The following is an 18004-nucleotide window of genomic DNA, read 5'->3' on the forward strand; positions in this document are numbered from 1 at the left end:
TTGACATCTGTTGGTTGGCACCGGGGATCCATCTCAGTGCAATGGACTTGGTCTAAAGAAAAGGAAGGGCACGGAACATTAGCCCCAACCCATTAGCCCCAAGAGAAGAAGGAACCAAAACAGTGCTTGGCGGGCCTGTCAGGAGACGGACGGAGGTGGATGCAATGGTGAGAGAAGACAGAGCACAGGCTACCTGAAGTTCTTGGTACACCGAATTAAGATGGAGGGGTAGAAACAAAAGGCTTTGGAACTAATTATCTACAGGATCAGAGCTTAGGGGAAATGGACAGCATAATTAGAAAAGTAGTCACACTCTCCAAAAATTAGCAGTGTGATAAATGGGTCAGTCTCTCAAGACTGAGAAATCAGAAAACACTTACTGATTTATCTGCAGAAATCCTTATTGCAGAGAGAGAGAGAGAGAGAGAGAGAGAGAGATTGATTGATTGATTTACCCTTTGCTTTTTATATTGGGGAGTCAGATGAGACGGAGAGAAGGGAATTCATACAGGAAAACTCACGTCCAGAAGATATGAAGTAAAAATGCCCAATCAATGAAGAATTGGTAACCCAGCAATTACACCTGATGCCCTCTAGAACAACTGCAGTATAGTGGAGACAGATCTATAAGTACGAGGACAGACATGGAGGTAGGTAGGTTGTTAAGAAGATCTTCCCAGTGAAAAGCTCAGGTTGCAACTAACTCAGGTGGGTGAGGACAATACACCATCTGGCCCATGGTAAGTACGGAGGGAGAGTATCTCTAACACGGTGTAGTAGGAATTAAGCAGGCAACAAAAGGGTGAGACAGGTGGAAACTGTTAAAATTACTAACCACTGCCAATCCCTGACCCCTTCTATGTACACTCAGCATTTCCCACAATATATCTGATCCCATAATAGTCTTAAAAGGAAGAATATTTTTCGCTTTGTGAAACTTTGTAAAAGTAGGTGATTTATATCAATCAGATAGCAATGTGAACAAAAGAATCCCAGCATAGGACAAATCAAAATGTGTTTCACATTTCACACACTCTGAAATTTCTTGAATGCTCAATATTTTATATGAAAACGGCCAGGCTTTAGTTTAAAAATCAGTTCACTCTATCATGGATTAATAAAATAAAAAAAATTATGTGGAGAACACATTTTTGGAGTGACCAAACAAGGTGTCTTTTGGGTGTGCTTGTGGACAAAAGTGTGTACTCATTACAGAAAGTGCATCCAGGGGCATGTGTGAAACCTCCCAGGCAAAAGCTTCATGAACTCCCCCAGTCTGCTCCCCTTTAAAAAAGAACATGTGATTCTAAGCAAATAAAGAAACAGTAAACAAAGGAAAACATAGTCGGGGAAACCCGTCCTATCATTTATGAAATCCTTGGCATCTGTAATATGCATTACAGCTATAGTTCAAAATACAGAGATCCTTATTGCAAAAATTATACTGGCCTTTGGGTAGCCTCAGCAAACCGAAGCAAAAGTTGAATTCTATAGATCTTTTAAGCGATGAATGAAAACATTAACTACAACCACCCACAGATACACACACACTCACACAGGAGTCCGTTGGTTGTTAGAAGAATTGCTAAATCTAACCAGTTTTCAGCAAATTATGATTCAGCTATGTGCCATGTGGCTTATATCTCGCCCTGATAGACTCTTGTTAGTTATTGGCCCTCATTTCCACTTGCCTTTTTTGTCCTTAGGATGAAGCAGAGAGTATTTTAAGAGAAGTATCTGAGTTGGTAGAGTCTAAAAAGCTTGCTGGGTGAAGTCCACTTCCTGAGATTAGCATTTATGTTTTCCGTGTTATAAACACTTACTGATTGGGAGAAAGTAAAGAAACAATTAAAGAAACTAGAGCCACGCCACCTCCCAGGAGTCACCAGTGATTTCTTTTGAAACTCCAATCCCCCCGATTCTAGGACAGACTGGGACAGACGAGTGTAACGCGGTTGCTGCGCTTCAGCTGGGACGTAAGCGTGTCAAGGGAGCTGTATGGCAGTTTATTTGGTAGAAATAATGTTCTGGATCCATGGGGTGTAGCTGTAGAGGTCAGTGAAGACTACAGCGTGTCCTGTCAGAATACATCCAGTTGCCCAAGACATAACTCCTCGCAATTCACTGCCACAAATGGCTGGTGCAGCTGTAACTACCTGCCAGACAGAGCAGAGGGGATCAGAACTTCCCGCCCTCCTGAGAATTCCTCAACACCGGACCAAACATGAAAGCCACTATATTTGCCAAGCAAAGGAGCACCGGGTATAAGAAAACAGTATGAAACCTGCTTTCTACTGCACTAACGACCCCCACCTCCCAGTAACAGCTAAACAGAAAGTTCAAAGCAGTAGCTGGAAGATGGCTTTACACTGCCCCCAAATCTCTCTCTCTCTGATCTCCAACACAAGGTGGAGCAGAGAGAGGCATCATTCTTCACCCCCTTACTCTCTGAGCTCTTGGCCTGACTTCACATTCCAGACCCTCCACGAAGGATGACAGATAACAGAGACACAAAGACAAAGGGAACGAAAAAGCAACTGACAAGAGTACTGGCAAACGAGGTAAGAAAAGTTACCTGGCATCGCTCTTTGCTCCCCGGCATGTGCTCCGTGCAGAACATGTCTCCAAGAAATTTTTCACCCAGCAATTTTTTGCAGTTTACAGGAGTGTTCAATCGAATCTTCAGGCTGTGCAGGTTACTGCTCGGGTTTCCTAAGCACAAGACATAAAGGAGACTTCATTCCTGTTTGCATTTGCACAAGGCATCCTGCCTCCTCCTTCAGGCCTTCTTCACAGTTAAAACGGGCTGCAGAGGAAGAACTGACGGAATTCAGCATGGATGGGCCCTGTCCCCTGCTCAGGGTATCACCTCTGACAGGTTATCAGCATCGAGATGAGGCTGGTGAGAAGACACTTCGCACATCAAGCAAGATCTGAATCTAAGATATGCCATCGCCAAGTTTGTGACCTTGGACCATTAGTTAATGTCTCTGAGTCTCGATTTCCTCATGTCAAAGATAAAAATCCCAAGAAAACATCTACATGATGCATGAAGATAGTTGAGTAATATGTAGAGAATGCTTAGTGCCCGGTGTATAATTAGTGCCCAACAAATGATGGGTGCTATTGGTGTCATTGTAATTATCACAGTATCATTCCCATCAGGTAAAGGGAAACTAAGATTTTCCCAAATTTTTGAATTAAGATTCGAAAAAGCTAAAGAACTCATCCATGATTGGATAATAAATGGCAGAACCAATACTCAGACGTAGATCTCTGAATCCCAGACCCCTGCTGTGTGTGCCAGTGTGACACACACATACAACACCTTGATTTAGGATTTGATTTCCAAAGGCCTGAAGGACATCATCCTTTCTACTCTACACAGCCAATCCCGTGGCTCCATTTCTAGCTTCACAGGCATGCTTAGAAATCTGGCCCTGGGCCTGGATTTCCGATTCCTCCCCCTAATTCCTCAGAGATCCTGAAGAGGGGAATTTATCCAAGAACACAACTAACGCTTCTTTTCGACACTCACTCACCAAAATAATCTGCATCCTGTATCCAGGAGTGCAGCAAGCAATCTTTAACTTCATTATTCATGAGAGCAGGCAACTGGAAAATCTCAGTGGAGAAAAAGGTGAGAGGCACGGACAGCTTTATCAGCATCAGGTCATTTTTAGAAGAAGTGACAGTGAAGTTTGGGTGGACGAAGATCTTCTCGTAAGGTAGAATCTCCCCAATGAAGTCCTGGTAACTTCGAGAACTACCATGAAAGATGATCTGCAGGTCTCTGGAAAATGAAGGAGAAAAAAAAAATTGACACTGTCACACATCACAAGGCCAATAGCGTGTACACACACACACACACACACACACACACAATTTCCTTCCATAACAACCCATTTAACCTTCTCTTCTCATCTCTGTCCATTTGATCTTTTATGCGTAGCTACTGTAGGTGGTCATGTAGGGTGTGCACTATATAAATTCAATAGGTTGCCATTCACACAGCCTATAATGTGAATGGTGCCTCCAGGAGTTAAGCAAGTCAACGTCTTGGGCTCTGCTCTTAGAATGATTCCAGAGAGAAGCTCCAACTCAAGATCTAGAAACAGTTGAAGGAACCATGCGAATGGATAGTCAAAGCTTCTACGAAAGCAGTAGGTTCCATTCGGGAGGCGCGCCTTTGGGAGTTGAAGGGAATGAGAAATGTGAGCTTGTACAATTAAAATAAGAAACAGCTTAGAGGGCTGAAATATTTTAAAGCTAGGGAGGAACATCTGATAACACTATGCTCTACTAATCTCTATGAAAACTTTGCTGGATCCACAGGGTTTTCTGGTGGTCCTTTTGGAGAACACTTGTAAAAAAATCCCGGTGTTCCACTGAGCTCCAGTTGACATCCACGCACTAACATGGCTCAAGAGCCTAAACACACAACACGACACTCCCCTGAGGCCCCTGAATCTCCCACTCAGGGGTCTCTCCAACCACGACAGTAAGAGAAGTACTACATTGGTACTGAGCATCAGTTTTTCTGTTGAACTCTCTCAAATGTTAAATTTATTTTGTCTCCTAGCAACGATACCATTTGTTTCTCAGTCTGTCCTTGTCACTTTGTTGGGACTTTATAAGCTAAAATCGAAAAAGATAAGACAAGAAGAGTCCTAATAAGTAAATGCCTGAAACCACAGATAGTACCGAACCCTATACATACTGTTTTTTCCTATACATACATACCTATGGTAAAGTTTAAGTTAGGCACAGTAAGAGATTAACAACAATAACTAATAATAAAATAGAATCATCATAACAATGTACTGTAATCAAAGTTATGTGAATGTGGGGTCTCTCTCTCTCTCTCTCTCTCCGCCCCCCCCTAAAATATTATTATACTGTATCATCCTTCTTCTTGTGATGATGTGAGATGATAAATTGCCTATTAAATTGAGATCTTTCACCTTTTCACTTAAAGGAAGCACGTTATGACTTCTCTTTGGCATATCCAAATTGCAAGCATCACTACTCTCAAGGTTTGGGGCCATTATTTGGTTAAAATAAGGGTGACTTGCACAGAAGCACTGTGATACTGCAAGAGTCCATCTGATGACCCAGATGTCTAAGTGACCAATCGGGGGGAGCATACAAAGCATGGATACACTGGGTAAAGGGGGACAGAATGTGAGGATACGAAATCTTATCATGCTCCTCAGAACAGGCATGCAATTGAAAACTTATGAATTCTTTATTTCTGAAACTCTCCATTTGACATTTCTGGGTCATGGTTGACCACAGGTAACTGAAACTGTGGAAAGGAAAACCATGGATAAGGGGAGACTACTGGATATACTCTAGAGTTATATACCAACAGGTATACTTGCAGATACACACCAGTATGTGTATACACCAACATATATAAATATTGCAGATATTTACACAAGAATACTCTCCAAGGTACATGCTACAAATATGGTTATAGTAACACCGTTCAAAACAGCAGAAAACTAGAAATAACTCAAATGTCTGTCAAGAAACGAATGAATAAATTGTGTGATATTCACACTGAAATGCTGGACAGCAATGAAAGATGAAATACAGTCACACGTCTAATACTTTGGATGAATCTTTAAAATATTAAGAAAGATTTGCAGGGTTATTTTAACATATACCGTGGGTGCCAAAAAAATGTATACACATGACTTGTATTCATCTTTTGTTATCAGTATATTTTGAGTATTACAATTTTAATGCAGTTTTTTCCTTTCTTAAAATGTGTATCCATTATTTTGGCACCCTCTGTACGTAAGATATTTTATTACACCACATTATTTTTCCTTTCTGGATATGTGACAAATAAGGGTGTGGAACATTCCTTAGTCAAGTTTTACCTGAGTAGCTGAGCTCCCCCTCACCATGGCAGCCCTGGGGCATCCTGACCAGCACAGTTTTTTTAGATTTCCCACAAAGAGTGCTGAGTCCCCAACGTGGAGCTTTGGAACGGAGAGGACTGACCCCCGTTACTTACGGTAAGAAGCAGTGTGCTGCCGTCAGCACCCAGCCAGGAGCAATCAGAGTCCCCACACAGGACCGGTAACTGGAGGTCAGGTGTAATAAGCGGAGACGATGATTTAACACTTCCGTGTCACGACTAACAAGTGGAACAACACCTGGAACATAAGGAGAGGAGAATCGAGGGATAGAACCCAGCTGATTAAAGGGAACATGGGCTGGTTATAGAGATTTTAGGGTGCAAGTGTCTGACAATATCAACACTGATCACTTGGGAATCACTTAGCCCCTGCTCTACAGTACTAAGCAATCATATTGTGAAAACACTGTACTAAGCCCTTCACATGACTTTTTAAAAAAATGTTTAATTTTCAAAGAAAAAGAACTGTGGGGTGGATACATTTTTTGTTATTTTACAGATTAAGAATTTAACATGAGGAAACCTCCTTGAGGACATGCAACTAGTGAATGAGGGGTGGCTCAAGCACTCAGATTTCAGTCAGTCTGATTCCAAATCCCATGTATGCACTGGTCCTCTACGTGACCTCCTTGCCACTCTCAACCTCTCTGCTGCTTTCCAGAAAGCTGAGCTCATTTCCAGTCTCCCGAAGGCTTACTATTTCTTGGCTCTACCCACAGTCACAGCAATGCAGCCCTTCCTCCATAGCGCTTCCTGGCTTTTCCTACGAGCCGATCGCAGGGATTCTTTGAAACCAGTCTTCATGATTCCAACAGAAATTAACTGATTAAATACCATCAAAATTAAAACTTTAATTCTGGCATGAGGATACTGGGAGAGATGCCTTCTCTGGAAACGGGTGCCTGGATTCAAATTCTGGCTGTATCCTTACCAGTAGTGTGAACTTCAACAAATTACGTAAATCTCTATATTTAATTTCTTTATTTGTACACTGAGACCTTAACTGATCTTCTATCCTAGGGTTGTTGTGAGGATTAAATGTGTTAATATACATAAGTTGATGGGATGAATGTTTGGCATATAATGGGTGTTCAATAATGTTATTTCTTACTAATGCAGCTTTAAAAACAGAACATCCCTGGCCTATGGGACAACTGCCAAATGTGTAACATACGCGTGATGGGAGCACCAGAAGGAGAAGAAAGAGAGGGAGGAGCAGAAGAATAGTCCTAACTTGGACTCCTGTCTTGCGCTCAGACCCTCACGAGTATGTTCAAGTGGACCTCTTCCCTGGATGTCGCAAGTACACCTTGGGCTCAGGGAGTAAAAACTGTAACTTGTCCTCTTCCCCAAAGACCTCCTTTTCCAGTGTTCTTTATTTCAGTAAATTGCACCTGGATTCACCGGACCAGAAATGTGGATGACAGCCTTTCCTTTGCCCCACCCTCCATTCATCACATTCAGTCGATCACCACTTCTATCTCATTTTCTCTCTGGAATCCCTTTATTTCATACTCACTGCCACCACCCTGGTCCATTCTGTTGCCTGGAGAGCTACAACAGTCTCCCAAATTTCTCTTCCAGATCTTTCCCATCCCACCCACAACCTATATCTCTACCCAAATCTATTCTCCATAATGAAGTCACATGGTTTTTCTTTTTAATCACAAATGTGGTCATGTAACTCCCACAGTTAAAACTCTTTAAAGGCTTTCTATTACATCCAGGATCATTTCTAAAATCAAAGCTAGAAGACCCTCTACTGTATAATTCTTAATTCACTTCCTTCTTCAATCCTCCAGCTACACAGGTGGACTTCTAAACGTGTCACAGCTTGTGACCTTCACACTTGCTGGTCCCTCTGTGTGAATGAAACAGCCCACCCAGCCCTTATCCTACTTCACTGGCTTAACTCCACTCCGTCTAACACAGGTTCAGGAAGCGCTGCATGTCCTTAAACGATAGATATTATTTTTCTCATGTTTCACATAAGAAAATGGAGGTTCAGAGAGGTTAGGGTATTTGTCCCAGGCCACTTAACTATTAAGTAGGAGAGTATTATTGCCTAATCACAGAGCCATACTAATTTCATTATAGGCAAGTTACTTAATTACTCTGTGGCTCAGTTTCCTCATCAATAAAATGAGAACACTAATATACTTAACTCACAAAGTTGTTAAAAGAATCAAATGAGTTAATATGTAGAAAACAGGGCAGTATCCATTATATTATATAAATACTATCTACATAAATATATGCTTGTATGGTGTTTACTATTATTACACATTATGTTTTAAAGCCCAAAGAATAAAATCTACTTTTTCATTTTTAAACCTTACAGCAAAATACCTGCTGCTTTTGCTTTTCATGTGTTTTATAAAAAGGGTTCCTGTCTGACAACCACACACACACACACACACACACACACACACACACACACACACTCCTATGTCCCCTTCGAGGAGCCTGTCTCCATCCTCCCTTTTGGCACACCTCTGTGTTTCAGCCAAAATAGTTGCTCGGGCATTCAGAGGAGGTTTTAAGCCCACAGTAGAAGGGTTTAGTTGGGTGCTACAAATGGCTGAGCCTGTACAGAAAATGACTCCTATGTCGCCTACTTTCCAACCTGCCATGTTCCTGATCCACTAGCTCTCCCTCTCCAGCAAGCTCCACGGTCTCACCCCACAGAGCCCTAATCAACTTGACAAAGAGCTACGCTCAGTCACTTACCAGTCACCATCAGCAAGGTTAACAGGACACACTTCATGCTGAGGCCCGTCTCCTGCTCTGAGCAGAAGGCTGCAGTGGAAACTAACAGACACAAAGGAGGGTCTGCCCTGGGGATTCTGAACAGTGGAAGAAGGGGGGACAGGAGGACAGGGATGAGGGTGCTATAAAGGTCTGTTGTCTAGACGGCCCTCCTCCCAATCTTATCCTTGGTGTGAACAGGGGCAGCAGATATGGAAACCTTCTCAGTCTCAGGGAAATCTGCTCTATGGGATCACGAGCTCCAGGGATCTGAGCTTTATCCACCTCATCTAGGGAAGAGAATTCCAAGGTAGGAGACAAGTGACCCTTCCGTGGAGTTACAATGCATCCCAAGTTCCTTCCCCAGCCTCCCGGTTCTTTTCACCAGTTCCTGCCCCCCAGTGTGTGACTAGCAGCCTTCCCCCTACATGTCCCACGGACCCCTCTCCTTTCTTTATTCTGAGGAAGCAGCGCTGTCTCCACCCCTCTGTGTGACACTGACTCCCCGCCCCTTTAGGCATGTCGCCTCAGCCCACCCCTCCTCAGAACTGCTTCATGTGTCCGGGTTCCTGTCTCACAACCACACACACCGTGTGAATAAGAAGCCCCCAGTCATCACCAGTACCCGCAGCTCCTGTCAGATCTGGAAACCTGTTCTTACCACACTGTGCACAGCACCCCCACCTCTCTGTCTCTCTGTCTCTCTGTCTCTCTCTTGTCCGCAGCTACCTTTTTCCAATTCATTTTGGTGGTAAAATATAACAAGAATATTACTAAAACAGAAAATCACTTAGATGGTAAAATGAAATAATAATAGGCTTAGAGTTCCTGAAAACCTGAGAGATTCTGTGGAATGGGGCTAGAGACAGATATGTCTCCAGATGTGCATGAATCTATAACCCTAATAGATAAATAACTTAATAGCACATAATTTACAACCATACAAGGAAATACTGAATATTAAACATACACACACACACACACACACACACACACACACACACCATCCATCCATAGGATTCTAGTTTCTCAAAAAGAAGCTTTAAGAACAATGTCCATATCAGATATCAGTATCCTAAAACAAAAAGGGGAAAAAAATAAATGGGATTGGCAAACTAAAGGAAGCATTCAAAGGCTAAAATAATGTACAAAGTTATTAGTATTGAAACAAGAAAACCCACACTTAAAAGTAGTTTGGGAGGCCTGGAAACAAGTGTGCAGGGTGGGCAGGTGGGAGAGGGGCAGCAAAGGGGGGATGAGAAGAGACGGTGACTGTCATGCAAGGTCTCTAATCCCGCCCCCCCCCAGCCCCCGCCACAAGAACACAGGATATAGAGAGGCCAAAAAGGAACACCCATGGAGCCATAGATAGGGGAGTCATACCACTAGATATTCTCGCTGGTGGCTGGGTTGGAGACACAGGAAGCAGGAGCCACATGATCTGCAACCTGTCGTCCGCTTTTCTGCCAACCAACCTCACTTGCTCACTGCAATCCTCTGTGCTAACTGCACTCCCCGCCTCTCTGCAATCCGCGCTTGCTAGCTTAGCCACAGCAGTTATATCAGTGGCCGATGGCTCACTGGTTACAGCTGACAGCCAGCTAGCCACAGCTGATGGCCATGCAGTCACAGTTGATGGCCATTTACTACCTGAGCCAGCACCTTTCCACGTGAGGGCGAGAGCCTGGAAACGGCACTCGTGGCTCTGTCCCCACAGTGACAAAAACAAGGTGAGAGGAGGACCAAAGGAGGTCCCTAAACCGCGCTGGGTGCCATTCTATAGGCACTAGGAAGCTACCCAGGAGTTTTAAGAAGGAAACGATCATGATCTCATCTGCATTATAAGAGAAAAACAGTCCTAAGTAGAAGAGGGACTGTCAAATTGAGCAACAGTAGATGGGCACATACATTTGTACACACACATAAGACAAGCTTCTGGCCTGGATTAGGACAGCAGCGAGAATGGATGGACTTTGGGATTGAGTGGTAAGAAAAAGACAGAAATCACAGAAGTGGAAGGTAGAGTTTTCTCCTGAAATAAGAGAAGCAGGCAGAAGAATAAATTTGAAAGGCTGCAGGAGTAAGGAATGTAATTCTGACACGCCACATTTCAGGGGCCGAGAAGAGATGCAAAGGACGGTTTCGAAGGGGCCGTTGTAAGTGTGGGAGTGAAGGCGTGGGCTAGAGACACCCGCTTGAAACTCACAGACAGATAGGAGCCCCAGTGCCAACCTCTTCCCGAAAATCGGTTGTCTTTAGAGATCTTTTCCAGGCTGCGACCTTGCTTTTCTACTCTTGGCCCTCACACTCCCAAACCAGGCCTCCAACTCCCTTCCTGGCCCAGACTATTTCCAAAAGATTTGGGGAAAAACAACCTTAGAGTAAAGTGTATCTCTTTCTCAGCTCTTCACCTGTGCTAACTAATCCCACCCCACCACAGAAAACCTTCCACAACTCCGTCCTATCTTTGAACTTCAGTATATTTCATAAACCAGCCCTACTCCCCGATGTTCCTGCGTTCATTGTGACATTCAGGAAAGTACGTGCCATGCCTGTGTTTCATTTCACACTTGAGGGACTTGTGTGAGGGAGTGCAGTTTTCCAAGATCCGGGAATGCTGGTTGATTAGCAGAAGCCTAGAGGATGTGGGTGAAAAGCTGAAGGTATAAGACCTAGATTTTACTTCTAGTTTTCCCAATCACGTGTGATTTTGAGAAAATTATTTAAATTCCCTCTGTTTCAGTTCTGTCAACTATAGATCAGGGGGGGCAAAAATGACACCAGCCCACCTGTCTCCTCTTTCCAAGGTTGTTGTGACACTGGAATGAGATTATGGGACTAAGAAAATGCAAAGGGTTGGAGTGATACAAAGTGTAATTAAGTTTACATCTCAGACTAACCTAATACACAATCACCACTGACCATGTCTGCAAAGAACTTCTCTCAGTGCCTGGGATCTAGTAAGCGTTGGATGAATGGTAGCTATGAGCACTGCTGTTCTTTTTCTTGTTGGCGTGTGCTCCCAATTATCCCAGGGTGACGGAGGCAAGCTACTATTGGCTGAGACATCTTTTCCTTGGGTTAAAACGTACTTAGAGGTGCTGCCTTCTGAATTGTCATCAACATACAGTAGATCCTAGATCTGACGTTATCTAGAAGGTAAACCATTACCCAACTGTCAAAATAAGTGTTCTATGAATGCTTTTCATTTCTACCTTTCCTTAGCTCAAAGCTGTGGATCAGGGCAACCAGACCCAAATGGTGATGATGCCTGAGTGATGAAATTGGTGATCACAGGGAAAGGTGAAGCGAGTGTAATAAAGATGGGAGGGGCTGTGGGGAAATATAAGTAACTACTAGGGGTTCAGAGCAAACCTGGGGACACTGTGTTCCTGAGCTAAGGTGGAAAATCCTGTCCCCCATAGCTCTGGCCTCAGAAATGTCATGGAGAATATAAGTCCTGGGCCCACAGACAGCTGAACTACTTTTAGTCAGATGGACTTTTAGGGACAGCAGACAGAGGGACCGGGATCCAGAAGTCTAAGGAACTAGGCTTCTTTTCCTTCCCTGAAAGACCCCAATAGACCCCCACCTTTCCTGGAGCAAAAGGGCCTCCTCCGTCTGTCTGTCAGAACCCTCCTCCTCCCCTGCTGAGGCCCAGAGCTGCTTTCCAATCCCATTACGTGCCCCCGTGCCTAACCATCCTCACTGATTCTACCAGGTGTTCTCAGGGACAGGACGGAGTGGAGATTCCACACCTGCCGATCTTCTGCCACGTCTCACAGGGAAAGATCTGCACTGCGATGAAATTGATCTTCTGTTTGAGTGTCCTTGTGGGTATGTACCTATGACCTTCTACTCTGTCCTGTAAGGCACAGGTTAATGTAGGATGGAGTAGGGCAGATGCAGGATGTTTAGAGGATGCACAAAAGAGTCAAAAACAAAACCAAACAAAACTACTGATCATGAGCAGAACTTGGCGTCCCCCCTCTTAGACCCAATCCAAAGGCTCCTAGGACAGGCTGAGCCCACCCTTCCAGTGCTAAGCTATGTGGTGGGTTAAGGTGCATGCCTGCCATGAAAAATGCTGAATGGGGAATGCTCCCCCCACCCCCCGGTTATTCTAAAATGTGGAACTGGAGTTCTCAGAGCTAAGGAAGGCGAGGCATGGGGAGTGGGAAGGGGGTTGGCCATGACCATGTGATCAGAGCACAGGGGACTTGGGATTAAAGGTCCATGAATCAAGGAAAAGTCAAAGCAAATCCATGGGAAAGGATTGAGAACACCAATGAGAAATATGGAGAAAGTTTTATAGTGTAGAACTGGTAAGATAGAGTAAGCGTGTTTGAGAGACATGGTCCAGAAAGAATTTTAGAAGCAACTGGATATAGGGCAAAGGAACTTTTATGAGCTTCTGGTGATTAATTTAGGGGCAGGACATGAGCTGCTAAGATTTCAGAGCCTACTAGACTGGATTTTTCTTTTTCCCTGCTGCATTACCCTAGTCTAAGCCCCCGGACATATATTATACTACTACTTAATTGCTTTCTTACTGCTCTTTCTTAATTATGTTACCTAATACATGTTATATATACATTTAAAAAAATCATAACAAAAAAATAAAAATAAAATGTGGGCCTCCTCACCCACTGGGCAAGTCCCAGTGTGGCCACAAGGACAGAGGACTTATTTTGACATCCGGTATTCCCTTTTTCAAAAGCATAGAGACTCAGAATGCAGGGAATGGAGAAGGCAGGAACAAAAGATTAGATGCAAGTTTCCTACCTCCTGCACTCCCTGCTTCCATAAAGCTCTGACGGCAGAATTTGCTGGTGAGGCATTTTCCACCACTCCACGGACTGCCAGGGCTGCATCACAAACTAGCTGTGTGAGCTTGGACAAGTGAATTAATCCATCTGTGCTGCAGATTCTGCAGTCAACATGGGACATGGGGATGCCATGACTTGCGTTATAGAGTCGCTGTCAAGATTAAATAAATCCATGTAAAGCACTTAGAACAAGAGTTCAAGAGTCTTGTATTCTTATTAACACTCTAGCCTTTTCCCCTTGGGGTTTCTAACTGGGTGGTCACACAGAGACGGATATGACGAGGTACAGGCCTAGCTAGGCTTGGGGTGACTTAACAGAAGTACCGAGGGCAGCCAAGACAAGTACTTTATTTCTAATAATAGAATTAGCCTTCCTCCCCTTTCTTCTCATTTTCTGAAAATAATTCATTTATAAAAATATTGCATTTATATTAGAAAATTTGGAAATACTAAAAAGTAGAAAAAATAAACATCATTCATAATCGCACTTCTCAGTCAACAGATGCTAACAGTTGAATTTGAATTTATTCCCAGAGTCTATTTATTTTTGCATTTATATGGTTTATTTTTTCCTTATTTACTTATTTTTAGACTCAATTTTAGTCATTGAATTACTGGATTTTGTTATTATTTTAAACTGAAAGAAAAGTAATCACTATGTCCTTTGCTGTTCAATATTCTTTAGAAACACAATTTTAATATGTACGATGTTCCATTTGTTTATGTACTTTTTCATTTCAATGTCCAACTTTACTGTATTGGAAATTTATGGATCCAATTTTTAGCTATTATAAATCGTGCTAAAATGAGCACGCTTATTCATAACCTTTGTCTGTATGTGATTATTTCTGTAAAATGGATTCTTGGGGCAGGAACAATGAGGTGACAGGTGATGAAGCATTTATCATTCTTGATGCTTGTTTCTAAATTGCTTTTCAAAAAGAACCAATTCACATCCCTACAGGCAGTGAATGAGAGTCTTTCTCCCTGTACTTTCTTTGAATCTTACCAACATTTAAACAAAAATGATTATTATAAATATTCGATAAAAATGGCACAGCATTTTAATTCACAGTTTTAGAAAAAAATGTCAAATATTTTCACATTTCCTCACCAATCACTCAGTTCTTTAAAATTGCCCATATTCCTTTTCACCTAGGAAATCGTAGATTGTATTGTTTGTTCTAAGAATGTCCTACAGTAAGAACGTTGTTTTCTCAGGGACGTTTTTCTCCGCTCACTCGTCCGTGCAGAAAGACGACCACGCGCCCTATTTGGTATACCTCAAGTCTCACTTCAACCCCTGTGTGGGTGTCCTCATCAAGCACAGCTGGGTGCTGGCCCCAGCTCACTGCTACTTACCGTGAGTACTGGGCAGCCCCAGCCCCTGAAAAGCTACTAAGCCTGCAGCGGTGTTGCTCAGACAGAGGCAACTTCCCCTCTGCGTGCTTCTGGCAAAGTGTGAAGATCTTCTGGGTGGTCGTGATGGAGTCGGGAGGGGGGAGGGCTGTGCTATTGGCATCTGCCTGGTGCACAGAGGCCAGGGATGCTCTAGACACCCTACGATGCACAGACAGCCCCCCAACAAAGACCTGTCCAGCCCCAAACGTCAGCGGCGCTGCTGTTAAAGAACCCTTTCTACATATTGCGCCTCCTCAGTCTCCCATCAGTTTTCTTCAAGCTTTTCACTGGCAATATGAATGCGTTTTATAAGTTAAGCGACCAGCAGGGAACTTATGATGTACTCAAGTTGGATAAATTAAGGAGATTTAAAATAAATAAATAAATAAATAATGACAAAGACCTGGACAAGGAAAAACAGCGAAAACACACAGCATAGTTCAGTAGTTGCAGGGTCAGTATTAGAAAGGGGCAGGAGAGACCCGTTACAAGGGGGCAGGGTCGCGGAGGGAAGGAGAGAGGGAGGGAGTGTTGTATGGATAGGCCGCCTTATAAGAGCTGTAACCTTTGGTCATGAGACACAGCCAACAGTCCATCTGTGGTAACCCTGCAGGAAGGGACCTGGGAGGACAGATACTCCAACCTCACACTTCTTCCTCCGGTTCCTTTCTGGTGCTTCCTGCTGGCCAAAATGCATTGATTTAATCCACATATATCGTGCTCCAAAGGGACAGAGCAGGAGAACGTAGGGTTATGAGTGGATGTGATGGAGCAAACAGGAGATACCCACACTCAGGTCGTCCATCCTCTTACCTGCCCCAGGATGGAAATGCCCAACTGGGTAGGCTGGAGCTGGCAAGGGGGGGAAATACTAACATATCCATGCCACGCAGAATTTCCCTCTCCATCACATTAAGGACACTACCTGAAAACAATAGTTAAAGGCTCTACCACTGATTGTGTGACCAAGTGTGATGTGCCCTTCTGTGCCTCCACTCCTCCAACTGTAAAATGGGGATTAAAATAGAATCCACCTCATAGCTATGTTGTGAGTGGGAAATGGGGCAACCCAGAATCCAGAGGAAGCACTTGGCACAATACCTGGCACATTGGGACATTCAGTATAGGCGCTGGTGGCGACCAGGATGACGACACAGATGATGGTGATAGTGATTACTTCCAACCCCTCTCCCTCCAGAAATCTGAAAGTGATGCTGGGAAATTTCAGGATCAGAATCAGAGATGGGACAGAGCAGACCCTTAACCCGGTCAGTATTGTCCGCTACTGGAACCACAGTCACAGCAACCCCCAGGATGACCTCATGCTCATCAAGCTGGCTAAGCCAGCCAACCTCAGCCACAAGGTCCAGCCCCTTGCCCTCGCCACCAGCAAGGTCCGGCCAGGCACTGTCTGTCTGCTTTCAGGTTTGGACTGGAGCAAAGACAACAGCGGTGAGTGCACCTCCCACAGCAAATCAGGGTCATCAGTTACCCTGGAAGGGGCACACCCATGTCTGCATAGCTGAGAAGAGAGGCGAGGACACTGGGTGGACCCCTGGGACATACCACATGAGCAACAAGAGACCCGCCCAGAAGTCCAAAGCCCTCCTTTCCCAGGGTGTCAGATGCCTCCCTGCCTCTTGGGGCTTTGGCAGCTGGACCCACAGAGACGACACAGGACATCATTCCTGAGTGTCGGTTCACATTAAAAAGGTTGTGCCCTCCCTCCCATAAGGGCTCATGTCGCATGGAGAGACGACCTCGGAGAGCTGGAGTCAGGTCACCTCTTACTCCTCCAAAACTGGACACTGAGTAGAAGGAAAACTTTGCTTTTCACAGAGACGTAAAGGCATTTCCAAATCCCTAGGATTCACTCTCATAACCTTGCCCAGGAGGATTTCCGCCCTTTTTCTCAGTCCTTATTTTTTTCTCACACAAAACACCAGTTGCAGTGGAGGGTGCTGGCTGGAAGGCCTGAATCGCAGTTGTGAATAGGAAACGTTCTTTATCCCCGTCTCCCTCAGGCAGACACCCTGATTTAAGGCAGAACCTGGAGGCCCCTGTGATGTCTGATAAAGAGTGCCAGAAAACCGAACAAGGAAAAAGCCACAGGAACTCCTTATGTGTGAAATTTGTGAAAATGTTCAGCCGAATGTTTGGGGTAATCTTTTGTCTATATTCAGTTTTCACTGATTTGTATGTTCCTAGTTAACTATTCATCGTGATATTAAAAAAAAACTTAGAAAGCCCTCATCCTCTCAACCTTTTTGAGAATTTGATAAGGCTGCAGCAAGCCCCCGTTGTTTCATCAGTAATGGGCTGTACTGACAGATCTCTTTATTCATTTAAGGGCTTCATCTAGTACCTGCAGTTAATAGTACTTTTAATCTCATTAGCTGCAAGTGAAAATGGGTATTTGTGAAAAAACCAATGCAAACTTTTCACCCATTGAAACTGGCTTCACCCATTCCAATAAGTGGGGTTTGATTCATTTTACATGTGAGTTCTAGAGAGGTTTTTCTCTGACTTTGTCAAGATGACATAAGGCTAATTAGGGCAAAGCTGGATAAATGACTCAAGTTTCCTGTCCCCCAACTCCGTGATCTGTTCATGACCCAGCACATGCCTCTAGGCAGGGCCCATCCCAGCTGGGGACTGGAGGCGTCCTGTGAGGAGATCTGACCATCGCTCTCTCTCTCCCTCTCTCTGCACAACCTCTGGTAGGAAGTGGCCGTCGCTACTGTCATCTGCAGAAACAAGCTCCAGGGGATCGAGGTTGGACACTTCATGGGAGGGGATGTCGGCATCTACACCGACGTTCACCATTACATATCCTGGGTTGAGAACGTCACCAAAGACAAATGAGAGCACTCGCTCTGCGGCCACCGGATCTGCCGTCGACTATGCAAGCGCTATTTCCCCAAAACTCAAAACAAAACGTGCAGATAGAAATATTTGGATGCATCACACCAGTCGCCTACGTTGTGCTTATTTGTGTCTCTGCCCATATCTCACAATGATGTGAAGAACTAAGAACAAAAGATGAAACGAGCACGGACTACACTGCACTGGGTCACATCGACTATCTCATTTA

The 18004-nt window shown here is 44.1% G+C and overlaps 2 protein-coding genes across 3 annotated transcripts; one reads left to right on the plus strand and one right to left on the minus strand.

Annotated features, from left to right (window-relative positions):
* Nucleotides 1-438: 438 nt before the first annotated feature.
* LOC109457154 (putative inactive serine protease 58) lies at nucleotides 439-6736 on the minus strand. Its single transcript, XM_074316031.1, has 5 exons — nucleotides 6646-6736; nucleotides 6029-6170; nucleotides 3543-3793; nucleotides 2576-2712; nucleotides 439-2156 (listed from the first exon to the last, which is right to left on the minus strand). The coding sequence occupies exons 1-5, from the start codon at nucleotides 6734-6736 to the stop codon at nucleotides 2007-2009; spliced, it is 771 nt and encodes a 256-aa protein (XP_074172132.1). The 3' UTR covers nucleotides 439-2006.
* A 5747-nt stretch (nucleotides 6737-12483) lies between these two features.
* On the plus strand, nucleotides 12484-18004 carry PRSS37 (serine protease 37). Of its 2 annotated transcripts, none has more exons than XM_019749844.2 (5): nucleotides 12484-12517; nucleotides 14731-14872; nucleotides 16109-16362; nucleotides 16935-17071; nucleotides 17635-18004. In XM_019749844.2, the coding sequence occupies exons 1-5, from the start codon at nucleotides 12484-12486 to the stop codon at nucleotides 17773-17775; spliced, it is 708 nt and encodes a 235-aa protein (XP_019605403.1). In that variant the 3' UTR covers nucleotides 17776-18004. The 2 variants fall into 2 exon arrangements, with proteins under 2 accessions (XP_019605403.1, XP_019605404.1); XM_019749845.2 differs by having other exon boundaries at nucleotides 16109-16359.

The sequence above is a fragment of the Rhinolophus sinicus genome, linkage group LG11 (assembly GCF_036562045.2).
Source record: "Rhinolophus sinicus isolate RSC01 linkage group LG11, ASM3656204v1, whole genome shotgun sequence".
Taxonomy (NCBI): domain Eukaryota; kingdom Metazoa; phylum Chordata; class Mammalia; order Chiroptera; family Rhinolophidae; genus Rhinolophus; species Rhinolophus sinicus.

What these genes read in the sequence shown, in the direction of transcription:
- PRSS37 (XM_019749844.2), top strand. Translation starts at nt 12,484, where the DNA reads ATGAAATTGATCTTCTGTTTGAGTGTCCTTGTGG. An exon ending in CTGGAGCAAAGACAACAGCG is followed by an intron (nt 16,363 to 16,934) that starts GTGAGTGCACCT and finishes CGTCTCCCTCAG; the next exon opens with GCAGACACCCTGATTTAAGG. An exon ending in TGTTCAGCCGAATGTTTGGG is followed by an intron (nt 17,072 to 17,634) that starts GTAATCTTTTGT and finishes AACCTCTGGTAG; the next exon opens with GAAGTGGCCGTCGCTACTGT.
- LOC109457154 (XM_074316031.1), bottom strand. Translation starts at nt 6,736, where the DNA reads ATGAAGACTGGTTTCAAAGAATCCCTGCGATCGGCTCGTAGGAAAAGC. An exon ending in ACAGGATGCAGATTATTTTG is followed by an intron (nt 2,713 to 3,542) that starts GTGAGTGAGTGT and finishes TCTTGTGCTTAG; the next exon opens with GAAACCCGAGCAGTAACCTG. An exon ending in GGAGCAAAGAGCGATGCCAG is followed by an intron (nt 2,157 to 2,575) that starts GTAACTTTTCTT and finishes TCTGTCTGGCAG; the next exon opens with GTAGTTACAGCTGCACCAGC.